Here is a 16,046-nt window from a genome sequence, read left to right as displayed (position 1 = left end):
GGTGATCCACCCGTCTTGGCCTCCCAAAGTGCAGGAATTACAGGCATGAGCCATTGTGCCCAGCCAGATGTTTATTAAGTAACCTTACTGTACCATGTTGTGACAATCTGTGTACATGTTTGTCTGTCCCACTGGTCTGTAAGCCCCCAAGAGCTCCTTTCTGTCTCACATGATCTTGCCTCTGCCCACCTCGCCTCTCCTCCCTCTCCCCTTTGCTGATTTAGCTGCAGACACACTAGCCTCCTCTCTCTGGTCCTCACACCCTTCAATGCTTTCTCTTCTTGGGGACTTTACACTTGTCGTGTCCTCTCCTTAAGACTCCTGTTCTCTCTTCACGTGACTTGTTCCATGACCTCCCTCCCTAAAAGAGGCCACCTGGTGATCCTACATCCCAACAGCTGCTCTTTTCTTCAGAGCAGGTAGCTAATGTATAATCAATTACTCATTTGTTTCCTAGGCTGTAAGCTTCATGAAGGCAGGAACCATGTTGATCTTCCCTCCTTAGTGAACTCCTTGCACACAGTAAGGGCTGAATAGATGTTGGGGTTTTTGTTTGTTTGTTGAGACGGAGTTTCGCTCTTGCTGCCCAGACTGGAGTGCAGTGGTGATCTCGGCTCACTGCAACCTCCGCCTCCCAGATTCAAGTGATTCTCCTGCCTCAGCCTCCTGAGTAGCTGGGATTACAGGTGCCTGCCACTATGCCTGGCTACTTTTTTGCATTTGTGGTAGAGACAGGGTTTCATCACGTTCGCCAGGCTGGTCTCGAACGCCTGACCTCAGGTGATCCACCCACCTCGGCCTCCCAAAGTGCAGGAATTATGGGCGTGAGCCACCATGCCCAGCCAGATGTTTATTAAGTAACCTTACTTACTATGCCATGTTGTGACCATCTGTGTACATGTTTGTCCCACTGGTCTGTGAGGCCCCCAAGAGCTCCCTACTTGAATAGATTTTAAGGATCTATTTGTAGATTGTCCATCCCTCCGGATTAAAACTGAAGCTTGGCCTGGCACAGTGGCTCATGCCTGTAATCCCAGCACTTTGGGAGGCCGAGGTGGGCAGATCACCTGAGGCCAGGAGTTCGAGACCAGCCTGACCAACATGGTGAAACCCTGTCTTTACTAAAAAATACAAAAATTAGCCAGGCGTGGTGGCATGCACCTGTAGTCCCAGCTACTCGGGAGGCTGAGGCAGGAGAATCGCTTGAACCCGGGAGGCGGAGGTTGCAGTGAGCTGAGATTGCACCACTGCACTCCAGCCTGGGCAACAGAGCAAGACTATGTCTCAAAATAACTAACTAAATTAATTAATAAAACTGAAGCTCATTGAAGATGGCAGGGATTTTTGTTCACTGCTGTATTCTCCGTGCCCGGGAAATAGTAGATGCTCAATAAATGTGTCTATTGACTGTTGAAAAGGCAGGAATTTGGCCAGATCATCTTTCTGTCCCTAGCACCCACTGAACAAACCCTAAGCCCAGGGGAACTGCCAGTAAATAATGGCTGAATGAATGGGTCTATGCTAAGAATATGGGCACTGATGATGCCTAGACCCTTGGGTCTTAGACAAGGGACTCAGGTGTGGAGATTATCTATGACTGACACACACACACACACACACACACACACACACACGCACACACGCACGAACACCCCCTCCCCGCCAATTCCTCCCTCCCCAAGGGATTTCTCCAACTGGTGAAGACAGAAGAGGCAAGGAAAAAAGTCTCACCTGGAAGTGAGTCCTCACAGCCATCTGGTGGTCACCTGGAGAACTGCAGATATTGTCAGCCCTAGTCAAACTTTAGCCTCAGCCCCTTCTGGGAAGAAGGTGACATCTAGGTCAGAATGGAAGGCACACTGGACTTGGTGACAGATGGACCTGGCTTCAGATCCCAGCTCTGCCATTTACTATGTGATTTGGGGCAAGTCCCTTGGCTTTCCTGGGCTTCACCCAAGAAATGGAGACATGGTCCCTCACTTTTGCAGGTTGTTGTAAGCCTTGGGCTCTGGCTGGGCACCTGGTAGGTGGGAAGGGTTGGAGGAGGTGTCAAGGAGGTAGGGACAGAGGGCATGAGGAGAATAGGAGAGAAGGAACTATCTCTTCCTTTAGAGAGCAAGTATGCAGGGAATGGAGACCTGATTGGTATGAGCACTTTTGGTGCGTGAGGGAGAGCACATGAGGTTCACGTGAAAACCCATAGCCCCCCTTTAGTCTCTTGGCTCTCCTGGGTTTCTCGGGGTTAGAAATGTCACTGCATGCTGGGTGCGGTGGTTCATACCTGTAATCCCAGCACTTTGGGAGGCTGAGCAGGGTGGATCACCTGAGGTCAGGAGTTCAAGACCATCCTGACCAATATGGTGAAACCCTGTCTCTACTAACAATACAAAAAAAAAAAAAAAAAAGCTGGGCATGGTGGCGGGCACCTGTAATCCCAGCTACTTGGGAGGCTGAGGCAGGAGAATCGCTTGAACCCAGAAGGCAGAGGTTGCAGTGAGCCAAGACTGCACCACTGCACTCCAGCCTGGGCAACAAGAATAAAACTGTCTCGGAAAAAAAAAAAAAAGGAAAGAAAAGAAATGTCACTGCACTCTCTTTTCCTCTCTGGCTGCCTTAGGATCAACTTTCCTTGCAAACAACAGGATAACTATCAGGATCAGGAAGTTCATGACCAATACTTCAGTGGAAATGATGGTCTTCCGTGTCCTTCACCCTGGGAAGACAACAATACCTAAGACAGAAAACTAGTCAAAAAGTAGAAGACCACTCTGGATTTCATCTTTGTATTTAGAACCCATTTTGGGCTGGGCACAGTGGCTCATGCCTGTAATCCCAGCACTTTGGGAGGCCAAGGTGGGCAGATCACTTGAACCTACGAGTTCAAGACCAGCCTGGGCAACGTGGCAAAACCCTGTCTCTACAAAAATTACACGCCTTAGCCAGGCGTGGTGACATGTGCTTGTAATCCCAGTTACTGTGGAGGCTGAGATGGGAGGATTGCTTGAGTCCAAGAGGTTGAGGCTACAGTGAGCAGTGATTGCACCACTACACTCCAGCCTGGGCGACAGACTGAGATCCTGTCTCAAAAAACGAACAAACGAAAAAAAAAGACAGAACCCATTTTGGTGGTGTTAAGACAACTGGCTTGGTTATGATTTATGATTCCTTGGATTATGCAAAGAAAAATTAATCCAAACACAGACTTGCAAGACATAAAAGAAAAAGACCTCAAGAAAACAGCTAAAGGAACTCAAGAACAGAATGACGACAGCCAGGGAGTCACAAGAGTGTGGTGCTGGTGCTGGCAAACAGGAATGGCTTTATCTGCAGCAATGGTGCAGATTTTTCACCAGAGGATTAATAAACTATGAAAACTTAAAAAATATATAATTGCCATTCAGAGTAGTAGAAGATAGTCCCTGATACCCCCCTTTGATGCCAACCTCCCAGCAGCCTTCACCCATCGCAGAGACCAGAACTCTGTAGGGACCCAGCTCTGATGGGGGAGTAAGTGGATCCCTGACCCTGAGTCTTGGGGCCCTGATGCCCTTGGATCCTCTCTCTGACACCCCCACCTTCCTGGGCACCAGGCATATTACTATTCTCTCTGTTTTCCTTTTTTCCTCTGGTTGTTCCCTTTTAGGTCAATCATCCAGTCCATGATTATTTCTTCAACACCTATTACATATCAGGCACTGTTCTCTAGCAGAAATGGGACATAGTCAGTATCCTCTTGGAGCTTAGATTCTAGTGGGGCTGACATGTAGTAAAACAAACAAACATGAATTCATTTATAATTTCAAGAGTGCTTCATCCTCCAAAAATGAATAAATCAAGAGAAGGGGAGGGAGAGTGATGGGGAGGCCAGTGGCGATCTGAGAGTTCAGAGCAGCCTGTTTCAGAAGTAATTCGGGAGCAGAGACCTGGATGAAGAGAAGGGTTGTTGTCAGAGGGGTCAGGTGCAAGAGCCCAGGAGGAGGAGCCCCTGAAGCCACTCCTCACTCTCTGCTCCCGCCCCTGGGTGACATTATTTACCCCTAAAACATCAGTTGCCACCTGCATGCCTACACCTCCCAGGTGTCCCTCATTAGCCAGCTGTAACATTGATGGCCAATGGCAAGTAGAACCCACTCAACAACCCCATGAGGCCGGTACTAATATTATCCCTGTGTTTTAGATGAGGAAATAGGCACAGAGAGCTGAAGAAACTCTCCGAAGTCACCCAGCTAGGAAATGGAGAAACTGAGATTGGACACTTCCGCCCCCTAAGCCCCCTAAACTCACCACATCCAACCTGAAATGAATCCTCTTCTCCAGCTCCGACCCCCTCCTCTTCCCATGTTCCCTGCCACTTGACCTTCTGCTGCCTCACACTCAAACCCAAAACCTGCCTGGTGGAGGCTGACCATGGGGGCTGCAGTGATGGTGCTGTGATGGGGGTGTCCAGTGGGGCCTGGGATCCTCAGGCCTCTTAACCTCATCTTCCCCTCCCACAGGCCTGCATGATTCCAGGGAGCATCAAGGCAAGAGACACAGGGAGAAGGAGCAGCCAGTCCCCCTGCCGCAGGACTGGCCACATCTGTCACATCTGGAGAAGTCTGCCCAGAGTGGTTCCCCTGGACTAAGGGCAGATGGCGTTGGGGAAGAGGGAGCTCTTTCTCCTTGCTCCACCCATCAGGATGCCTAAAATAGGAGGCTGAGAGGGGCCTGCCCTGAGGACTGAGCTGCCAGGCTTTCTGCTTCCAAGTTCTTCCCGGCTCCCCATCTCCTCCTGCTTCAGGGAAGTGCACCCCTCACCCCCTCCACGCTGGCTTTCTAGATCCTGGAATAAATAATTCAGGTTTTGAAATCTTGCCAGGCCCACCCCTCCGGTGCTGTGAGGGCGCTATTGGGCTGACATGAGTGACGTCACCCAGCTCTTATCCCAGCCCCGGCATCACGGGACCTGCCCTGGCAGCAACTTACCTGCCTGGTCACTGTCTGTCCAGACCCTCTACCCTGTGCCCCTCACCCTGGAGCCCACTCACCACAGCCACCTGCTATCTTCGTTCCAGGGCCCCACAGTCCTCATGGCTTAGCATTGTCGCTTCAGTACCCCAGCCATTCTGACAGGGTAATGGTGACCTGAAGTCACCTGGACACTCCATGTTCACAGGCCACTGCCTCTGCCATCCCGGGATCCCTGAACTCCGCCCTGCTGCATAGTCACCCTGACACTGCCATGGTTGCCCTGAGGGCTTCCCCTCTACCGTTAGCGTCCCATGGCCATCACCCCCCACCCCAAGATTCTGTCACCATGCTAATGTCGTCACTGCCACCCACCTCCCCGCTCCCTCGTGCTCCCTGTCATCGTCACCTCAGGGCCCCATCATCTTGGAAACCCTGTCATTCTCACCAGGGAAGCCCAACCAGCCCCATCACAAGCTCTTCCTTCGTCACCTGGATCTCGTCAGCCTCTCTGCCACCCAAGGGTCCCATCACCCCACAGCCTAGCCGGGCCCCCTTTCCACTCTTCCACCACGTTCCCTGCAGCCTCTCTGAGACTTCAAGGCTCTCTCACCGGCGCCTCTGAAACCCCCGGCCCGCAGAGGGCGCCGCGTCAAGGACAGCGCGGGCCGACTCGGGAGGGGGCGGGGCCGCAGCCACGGTCGCTTTTTATGAATGGGGGAGCGGGCGGTGCGAGGCCTTATTACTATGCCGCGCAACGCGCGCTGCGCCCCAGCGCGCCGCGCCCATTGGCTGATCGGACCGCTGACGTCACCGAACCGGTGGCCGGGGGCGGGGCGGGGTGACTCACGCCGCTTCTCCCGCGGCCGCGGGGGCTTCTCGGGGTCCACGCACGCCCTGCGCCGCCAGGACCCGAGCGGAGCCTCCCCGCGGCCCGGCCGCGCCTGGTCCTGAGCGGTGAGTAGCGGGCCCCGCCGCGGGCACCAGGGGTCCTGAAGGGCACGCAGGATGCTGGGGCACTGGGCCGGCGGAAGGCTCCTAGTGGCCGGCCGGGGTTCGAGTTCGAGGTGGGAATTCTGGGTTTAGGCGATTCTGGGTTAGCAGGCTTGGGCCCAAGTGCTCGAGTGCTGGGGTTGAGTTGGATGACCCGGCGAAGGGTAAGCATTCCTGCAGGGACCCGAGGCCCTGGAGGGACTGATGGTCATCTGAGGTTAAGCCGGCAGGAGGCGTCTGGGGCAGGGACCTAGGGGTCCGAACAGCAGGAGGTGTCCAATTTAGGAATCCAGGTATCCAGGCAGGAGGCAGAGTCAGGCCCAAAATCCAGGTGTCCGGGCAGAAGGAGGCATCTGACTCAGGGATCCAGTCTTCCAGCAGGGGGGTCTGCCCAGAGACCTAGAGATTCAGACGGAAAGAAGGGTCCAGCCAGGAACAGAAGTCTGGGAGGGTGGGAGGTGGGGAGCTGAGTTCCCAGGTGTTACCGCGGGAGTGCGGGGTGATGGCTGGCGGGAGCTTCACGCGCATTCCCTGGGGGCGGAGTCTAAGGCTGGCAGTACTGAAAATCGTGAGGGGTCTGGGAGCCTCAGGCACGAGCTAGCATCATCATCTCTGATGGGAGGGAGCGGAGCTGCTCAGTCTCCCTGATGGGGTAGATGTTTCCCTACCCCAATCTTGAGCCTTCGGGGGCATCCCCTGGATCCTATGGCCCTCTTCCACTTATAGTACCCCTTCTTCTGTCTCTCCTCTGGTCACACACGTGGGAAAAAGAGACCTGCAGGACCTAGGACAGGGATCCCCAGGAAGAGACCCCTGTTTAGAGGCCTGGGGGCATTGGAGGGGACAGCGGTATCCTGGGAAGAGCCCCAGGACATGAATGTGGGGATAAGGCATTGGGACCCTATCAGGTATCCTGAGGAGAGACTCCCACCACGTATCCTGAGAGGCACCTCACCCCCTCCAGACCCCAACTCCCATCACCCAGCTTGGTCAGCTTCTCACAAGGCCTTTCTCCTGCAGGTACCATGATGTGGGGTGCAGGCAGCCCTCTGGCCTGGCTCTCAGCTGGCTCAGGCAACGTGAATGTAAGCAGCGTGGGCCCAGCAGAGAGGCCCACAGGTCCAGCCGCACCACTGCCCTCGCCTAAGGCCTGGGATGTGGTGCTCTGCATCTCAGGCACCCTGGTGTCCTGCGAGAATGCGCTAGTGGTGGCCATCATCGTGGGCACTCCTGCCTTCCGTGCCCCCATGTTCCTGCTGGTGGGCAGCCTGGCCGTGGCAGACCTGCTGGCAGGCCTGGGCCTGGTCCTGCACTTTGCTGCTGTCTTCTGCATCGGCTCAGCGGAGATGAGCCTGGTGCTGGTTGGCGTGCTGGCAATGGCCTTTACCGCCAGCATCGGCAGTCTACTGGCCATCACTGTCGACCGCTACCTTTCTCTGTACAATGCCCTCACCTACTATTCAGAGACAACAGTGACACGGACCTATGTGATGCTGGCCTTAGTGTGGGGAGGTGCCCTGGGCCTGGGGCTGCTGCCTGTGCTGGCCTGGAACTGCCTGGATGGCCTGACCACATGTGGCGTGGTTTATCCACTCTCCAAGAACCATCTGGTAGTCCTGGCCATTGCCTTCTTCATGGTGTTTGGCATCATGCTGCAGCTCTACGCCCAAATCTGCCGCATCGTCTGCCGCCATGCCCAGCAGATTGCCCTTCAGCGGCACCTGCTGCCTGCCTCCCACTATGTGGCCACCCGCAAGGGCATTGCCACACTGGCCGTGGTGCTTGGAGCCTTTGCTGCCTGCTGGTTGCCCTTCACTGTCTACTGCCTGCTGGGTGATGCCCACTCTCCACCTCTCTACACCTATCTTACCTTGCTCCCTGCCACCTACAACTCCATGATCAACCCTATCATCTACGCCTTCCGCAACCAGGATGTGCAGAAAGTGCTGTGGGCTGTCTGCTGCTGCTGTTCCTCTTCCAAGATCCCCTTCCGATCCCGCTCCCCCAGTGATGTCTAGCTGAGTCTTCATGACCCTTCAACCCTGATTACTACAGAATTCCAGAATGTTAGGCTCTCCAGGGCTTCTTTCCAAACCCCCAGCTCCACACCCCCCAGACCCAGCTGGTTCTGGAGTTCTAGGACATTGGGTGTTTCAAGGTTCTGTTCAGATCCCTATGGGGGCCCAGCTGGCTCCACGGTTCCAGAATGTTCAGGTGGTCAGTGTTCTACTCAGATATGTCTCACAGCCCAGCTGGGTTGCAATTCCAGAATGCTGGGAGTTTTACAGTGCCATTCCAAGTCCCAGATGTCCCTCTTCCCCCAAACTTGACCTTGACCATGTCACTTTACGTTTGAATTTCTGAGCTAAAGAGTCAGAGAGATTAGTCACATAGTTGCCTAAATAGGAGAGAGAAAGATTATATATGCATATATACAAAGAGAGTGTCTATTTATGATTTATTTATTTATTTATAAATTTACTTATGGCTGGTAAGGGGCAAAAAAGAGACCCACACCTTGATATCCAGGCCATACCAGGGTATCCCTTGTCCCTTCACCCCCATTTCTGACCTCAGTTCCTGGAGGGGGGAAAGGGAGAAAGATAAACCACGTATTTTGTTATTATTTTGGATTATTTTTTATCGAAGAGAGCATAGAAACCAGAGCCTTCTCCCCAGGCCTGCCCTCCTCGGGTTTGGAAGGGGAACACACCAGCCTCTGGTTTTTTATTTTTTTAAGAAGCCATCACCTGAGCAACCAAAAATTCCTCTGCGCTGGGGTCCGACTGCCCTCTGGTGGCCATTTGGGGAAAACTGCAGCCCGGCCAGGCAGCTGGGACCAGAATGCAACCCCAGCTCCACTCCAGCCTGGCGTCCAGGGCCACAGCCATGGCCTGGGGGCCAAGCCTCACCCTGCGGTGCCCTAAAGGAGGGGGGGCACGAGCCAACACCCCACCCCTCTGCCAACCGGGGTATGGCCCCCAGTGCATTCCCTGTTCCCGTCTCCAACCCAACTCAATAAAAAATGATTTTGTCATAAATATGTTTCCCTATGTGTGTGTGGAGGGTATGGAGTGGGGCCTGATGGGGGATGGCCTGGAATGAGAGGGTCAAGCCAGGCCTGGGGGGCCTGTTGGGGGATCTGGGGAGCTGGACAGAGGGTGGAGGGTGGCTGGCAGGTGACTCCTTCTCAGATGTCAGTGCCCCTCTGCTCAGACCTGGGCACTGACTGGCAAGGACCTTACCTCCTCCTGGTGACAGGAACCTAGGTGCTTGGCTCTTCCTGGGTCAAGGATGCTCACATCCTGCCCACACCGGCCACTGTGGGGCTTAGACATGATGAATATGCTCAAAGCATGTCAGTTTCCTTAATAATAATAGGTCCTACTTTTTTTTTTTTTTTTTTTTTGAGACAGAGTCTCGCTCTGTCCCCCAGGCTGGAGTGCAGTGGCGCGATCTCGGCTCACTGCAAGCTCCACCTCCCGGGTTCACGCCATTCTCCTGCCTCAGCCTCCCGAGTAGCTGGGACTACAGGTGCCCACCATCACGCCCGGCTAATTTTTTTTGTATTTTTAGTAGAGACGGGGTTTCACTGTGTAAGCCAGGATGGTCTCGATCTCCTGACCTCGTGATCCACCCGTCTCGGCCTCCCAAAGTGCTGGGATTACAGGCGTGAGCCAACGCGCCTAGCCAATAATAGGTCCTTCTAATCATGGGTGCCTACTGTGTGTCTGGCACACATGCTACCTCGCTTATGCCTAATAAGCATCCCATGGCACCGGTAGTGTCTTCTCCATTTTACAAACGAGGGAGCTGAGGCTGAGTGAGGGACAGCAGCTGGCCCAAGGCCATACAGCTAAAAAATGGTAGAGCCAGGAACATCTGTTTCCAGAATCTGTGCTGTGTAGTGAGTGATTTCCCTCCTTCCCAAGCCTGGAGCTTAGGACATTCTGGACCCTGATTTTTTTTTTTTTTTTTTTTTTTTGAGACGGAGTCTTGCTCTGTTGCCCAGGCTGGAGTGCAATGGCACGATCTTGGCTCGCTGCAACCTCCACCTCCCGGGTTCAAGCGATTCTCCTGCCTCAGCTTCCCAAGTAGCTGAGATTACAGGCACCTGCCACCACGCCTGGCTAATTTTTGTATTTTTAGTAGAGACTGGGGTTTCACCATGCTGGCCAGGCTGGTCTCGAACTCCCGACCTCAGGTGATCCATCCGCCTCAGCCTCCCAAAGTGCTGGGATTACAGGCGTGAGCCACCGCACCCAGCTGGACCCTGATTTATTTTGGGGTTCATTTTTAGGGCCACATTTGGGAAGTGGTCGGAGGGGGTCTGGTCATTTTGGAGTCAGAAGAGCTTTTCTACGCAAAGGTGAGTGACTATCAGTGTGTGCCTTTGGGGACATATGTATGCAGGACCCAGAGTTTGGGTACTTGAGGAGAAGAAGCTGACCCCAGAAAGAATGTGTCTATCAGGCCAGGGCAGCAGCAGGTTTGGGGTGTGGCTGAAGAGGAAGCTTTGATTGGCCAAGCCTCCCAGCTTCCCAAGCCTTATTTTTGGGCAAAGCTTGGAGGTGGGGCTCTCGGAGCATTTCTGGCTCACCCCTCCATATACAGACAGGGAGCCCGAGGCCCAAAGAGGAGCAACCATTTGCTCAAACTCGCACAGCTGTGCCAGGCTAGGACACAGGCCTTTCTCCATTTCCCTGGCAGAGTTAGAGCCCTTTTGTCTGGTGTAAAGATCCCTCCCTTGGCCAGGTGTGGTGGCTTACGCCCGTAATCCCAGCACTTTGGGAGGCCGAGGCGGGCAGATCACCTGAGTCAGGAGTTCGAGACCAGCCTGGTCAACATGATGAAACCCTGTCTCTACTAAAAATACAAAAAATTAGCCGGATGTGGAGCCTATAATCCCAGCTACTTGGGAGGCTGAGTCAGGAGAATCGCTTGAACCCGGGAGGCAGAGGTTGCAGTGAGCCGTGAGCCAAGATCGCGCCATTGCACTCCAGCCTGGGCAACAGAGTGAGATTCCGTCCCCACCCCCCCCAAAAAAATCCCTCCCAGTAGTCTGAGGAGAGTCGTCATGCCAATAGGCCCAGGCACAAAGTGGGGAGGACACACCAGGTCAGGCCAAGCTTTATTCTATCCCCATCCTCCTGACAGGTCCCTGGGAAAAGTCCCTACTCAGCAGGCCCCTCCCCCACGCCAAACATTCCATACCATCACCGTGGCTTTGTCAAATGGGTACCATTGCTCTTCCCCATTTTACAAAAGAAGAAGTTGAGGCTCCAAGAGTAATGGGCCTTCATTCATTCACTGCTGTCCTTGTGGACAGCTTAAATTCTAGCTGGGGGAAATAGTAATACAAAGTTTTCCCAAAATGTAATATTACACAGTGGTAAGTCCTCAGAGAAAGAGCAGGGGAAGAAGGATGGGGAGGGTGTGAGTAATTTTTAAATTAGGGTGCCCAGGAAAAGCCTCCCTGAGAGGTGACATTGGATTGGTCCAAAGTCAGAGGGTTGGTAAGGAGTTGAGCTGGGATTTGAACCCAGGTCCATTTGACTCTAAATCTCTTTCTTTCCTGGATGAGGGAGCGTGTTTCAGGAACAACCCAGAAACATCAAGCAAGGAAACTGGGGTAAATCCCCAGGCTGGGGGAAAGCAGGGGGTCTCCAGGTTAAACCCAGGCCTCTGGAGGCAAAGCACAGGGCAGGGCCTTGTTGCTGCCTCCACCATCATGCTCCTGAGGAGCCCCACCAAGGTCCAGAGGAGAGAGGCCAGGTGCCCGTCCTACCCTGGGTGAGTCTCAGCCCTTTGCTTCCGCAGCCCAGCTTCCAGCTCCAGGGCCCAAGAAGGGACCTGCCGCCATCCTTGTGTCTGGGAGGGCCTGTGTCGGGCCCCTGCACCGAGGGGCTTCCTCTGTCTCTCTGGGGGTGGCTGTGGGCTGGAGCTGAGGTGTTTCTGGCAGACTGGATCTGGGGTCTCTGCTTTGGGTCCTGGGCCTACCTTGAGGGGTGTTTGAATCTGTCCCTCAGGTTGGTTCCTGTGTGTGTGGTGGGGCTGGCTGGCTTTTCCCTCCTCCCAGGATTCTGCAGATCAGCTTAGCACTTCTTCCCAGTACCTCCACTCCATGCTTCCTCCAGGAAGCCTCCCTGCCTGAGCCCTTTTGTAGCTGTGAGAATGTGATCCATACAATATGCCTTACTACACCTCCCCTGAGTAAATATTTATAGAGAAGTCTTCCCTCCCTCCTCAGAATGAAGACAGGGCTGTGTGTCCTTCCTCCAGTTGAGGGTTCCTGAGAGAAGGGATGTCTGTCTGCTCAAACCGAAGGCTCCTGAAGGCAGATCTTTCTCTCTCCTCAGAACTAGGGGCTCCTGAATACAAAGTCATGTCTCTCCCCTCAGGCTGGGAACTTCTGAGAGCAGAGCTGTCTCCTCCCTTAGGCTGGGGGCCTCTTGAGAACAGGGTCATGTCTTTTGCCTCAGATTGAGGATCCCTGAGGGTAGGACTGTGTCTTCCCCACTCAGACTGAGGCCTCCTGTGTCTCCTTCAAGCCTCAGAGTCCTCTGGTGCCCACAGCCTGGAGCTGCTCAGCACCGCATGCTTGTGTGTGTGTGTGTGTGTGTGTGTGTGTGTGTGTGTGCGCGCGCGCGCGTGCGCGCGCATTTGCTTGTGTGTAATTGGGGAGGGGTAGCCACACCTCCCAGCCTCTCTGCCTCTGACAGCTTTCCAACCCCCATGCCTGATCCCACCCAACTACAGGGGTCCAGGAAGGTCAGCTGGTGACGTGGCCCCCTGAATTGGGGGAGGCAAGGCTAGGGCCAAGAGCCCCACCTTCCTGCTGGGGTAGGCCCTGGGATGGGGCTGGAGCCCATCTCTCCTCCCCACCTCCCTTGGTCCTATGTGGGTGTGTGGGGGCAGCCCTGAGTGCTGAGCCCCTGCCGGGGCCATGTCCGCCTCTCCTTACAATAAGTGAGGAGACAGTAGCTATTAATATAAGATGAGTTCACGGGCTCACAGCTTCCGCAGGCTGGAAAACAGGCTCCCGGGGCTGGGGGCTGCGGCAAGGCTCGGCTGTCAGATTCCCTCCTGGAGCCTGGAGACCGCCAGTCCCGCATCCCCCAGCTCCTTCCATGCTGAGACCTGCGTGCACAGACACATGCTCACGTCACATGCAGGCACACATGTATAGGCACCTGGCTGTTCTGAGAACACACACACAGGCAGACATGTATGTAGGTATACCCAGATGCACCTGCACACTAGCACACACACACTTGTGCACACAGATACATCACTGCACGTGTACACTGACCATGTCAACTTTCTGTGCATATTTAGTGCTGAAGCACACACTTCAATGTACATGCCCTTGCACACATGTACACACCCTTGTGTGTGTGTGTACACAGGCACAACCACCATGTATGCATACCTAAACCCATTAGCACAGCCACATATACACACAACTGCACTGTATATAATGTCCATAGTCATATATACACATTTGCATGCAGCACCAGATTCAAGGACTTGAATGAATGCATGTGCACGCCCTTTCACACACAGCGTACACACACTCGCAAATGTTCCCTGCTGCTGGCAGTGCTCAGCAATCCTGAATTTACAGGCTGACCCTCGGTTTCCAGAACCAACGGGCTGGCTCAACCTCCGCTCCTTGTCTCCCCTCTCTCCTTGCGTCATCACAGGCAGCTCATGGCCCTGCCAACCCCAATGCCTGCCTTCAGCTTCCCTCCCCCCGGGGGGCCTCCGATCCATGATTAACCCCCTCGCTAATTGGCCACCAGCCCCTTGACTTTGCTGCAGGCCTTCTCAGGAGCTGGGAGCAAGAGGCTGCAAATTGGCCAAGCAGGATGGGTCTAGGGAATACTGTGCATGTTGAGGGTGAGGGTGGGGGTACTGCAAGCCCTGCATTGTGACTGGCTGGAGCCAGGCAGTGCACCCCCTATTCCAGGGCTGGGCAGAACACTGGCTTCATACTCTCTTGGAAGGGCACTCCTATGATTCATTATCTACACAGTCACCTGAAGCCAGCCCTGCATGCACATTTACACACACTCACCAGCCATGTGTGCAGACATATTCCACCCCACTTGGCACACTAACAGGTGAACATCTGCACAGACCCAAGTACACTCATAAATGTACCAAGTATGCATGCAAGCAAAATTTCATATGTTCATAGTCACCCACCAGATATGCAGACACCATTTATATATGTACATCCAAACACACGAATGCAGTTGCATGTATATGGGCTCACAAACACATACACTTACACATTACACATGCCCATGAAGGTTCTAAGTGTGCTTGCAGGCATGCACCAACATCCAACTACTATCCACATTATGATTTATACATGTGGAGTCCAGGTATGCATGCACATCCATCCATGCACACCACTCACATGCGTGTATATGCCCTGATGAACAAGCTACCAAATGGCCGCACGCTAGGGAGAACCCTCTTTAGCTAGCCTCTGGCTTTACATAAAAGCTTGAGGTTTGCTCAGTCTACTGGTGGGGATAGGGAGTGATGGAATCCACTCAAGTTCCAACCTGTCTCTCCCCAGCCTCCTGGGGAGAGGTCCTGGGACCTCCTCTGGACTCCCCCTAAGCCTTCAGGCAGCCACACGGACCCTGTCATGGTTCCAACACAAAAGGCCAGAGCTTCTGGCTTCCCTTGCAGTTTCAGTCTCCTTGGCTGTGGCTCAAGCCCACAAGGTGTTCTGCTCTCTTGTAGGCAGTCTAGGGCATTGGAAAAAAGGTTTCTATTTCCATGTCTGCTGCTAGCTTGCTGTGTGACTTCAGGCAAGTTGCTGTGGCTCTCTGTATCTTGTTTCCTCATCTATAAAATAGAACAAAAGGCGTTGTATTTGTAATCCTTCCAAGACACACACTCTGGGAGCAGCATCAGTTCCCAAGATGGTGCAACGCCAGAGTGGAGGGGCTACATACATCATCACAGTCAACTCTTTGTTGAATAGGTGAGGAAGCTGAGGCCCAAGGTGGGAGCTAGATCTGACCTCTGACTTCTCAGCCAGGAAGTCTGCTCCTTTTTAATGATGTGTGCAGTGTGAGCTCGTGTGTGCATACTGTGGACATGCACGGACAGCTTCTTAGGTAAAGGCAGGGAAGGCAGCTAGGCAGGACCCCTTGGCCCAAATATTAACCGCTCTCCCTGTCATCAAGGGACTGGCAATTCTCCCATAAAAGATTCCTTTGGATGTGAAAGGCTTTTTATTTATTTATTTATTTGAGATGAAGTCCCGCTCTGTTGCCCAGGCTGGAGTGTAGTGGCACAATCTCAGCTCACTGCAGCCTCCACCTCCCGGGTTCAAGCGATTCTTGTACCCCAGCCTCCCAAGTAGCTGAGACCACGGGCGCACACCACCAAGTCTGGCTAATTTTTGTATTTTTAGTAGTGACGGGGTTTCACCATGTTGGCCAGGATGGTCTTGAACTCCTGACTTCAAGTGATCCACCCGCCTTGGCCTCCCAAAGTGCTGGGATTACAGGTGTAGGCCACCGCGCCTGGCCCATGAAAGGCTTTTTGTCCTTAAGCTTCAAGAGCACCCTCTAAGCGCCCACACCTCCTGGGGCTGAGGGGCAGTTCAGGGGGAGCACCTGAAACTGCTCCCAGCCCCATGATCTAGGAGGGAACTAGTTGACAACTAGCCCTGAGCAGAACTTCCAGGAAATGGTGCCAGGTTGCCCTGGCCACTGGGCAGCCAGGAGGGGGCAGTGAGGAACTGGTGGAGGCAGCAAGTAGGGAGGGCGGCTCCTGAGGAATGTGTGAGGGCTGCCTGCGATTATGGGTTCCTGAAATCATGTGCTGGTTTGTGTCCTTGTGCAAACAACAGGGATCTGTGCACGATATGTGCACCAGTCCTCGTGTGCCCACTCACGTGTCTCTGTGAAGCCCCAGCCCATACCTATAGGGAACCCACTTTCTTCTTAGGTAGCCAAGGGTGCAGGCACTTCCTGCTCTAAAGGTCTGGGATAGCCAGGCCCTCAGCCAAGCTCACTTGATTTCAAAGCAAGAGCAAAAATGACCATCACCGTTCACTGCCCTTATAAAACTGG

General features: G+C 53.9%; 1 protein-coding gene across 1 annotated transcript; it reads left to right on the top strand.

Moving 5' to 3' along the window:
* Nucleotides 1–5,762: 5,762 nt before the first annotated feature.
* GPR3 (G protein-coupled receptor 3) lies at nucleotides 5,763–8,981 on the top strand. The gene is made up of 2 exons (XM_001148989.7): nucleotides 5,763–5,904; nucleotides 6,961–8,981. The coding sequence occupies exon 2, from the start codon at nucleotides 6,966–6,968 to the stop codon at nucleotides 7,956–7,958; it is 993 nt and encodes a 330-aa protein (XP_001148989.1). The 5' UTR covers nucleotides 5,763–5,904; nucleotides 6,961–6,965; the 3' UTR covers nucleotides 7,959–8,981.
* Nucleotides 8,982–16,046: the final 7,065 nt, after the last annotated feature.

This window comes from Pan troglodytes, chromosome 1 (genome assembly GCF_028858775.2).
Source record: "Pan troglodytes isolate AG18354 chromosome 1, NHGRI_mPanTro3-v2.0_pri, whole genome shotgun sequence".
NCBI classification, from domain to species: Eukaryota; Metazoa; Chordata; class Mammalia; order Primates; family Hominidae; genus Pan; species Pan troglodytes.
Note: the sequence above shows the minus strand (reverse complement) of the source record. Positions and strands in the feature narration are given on the sequence as shown.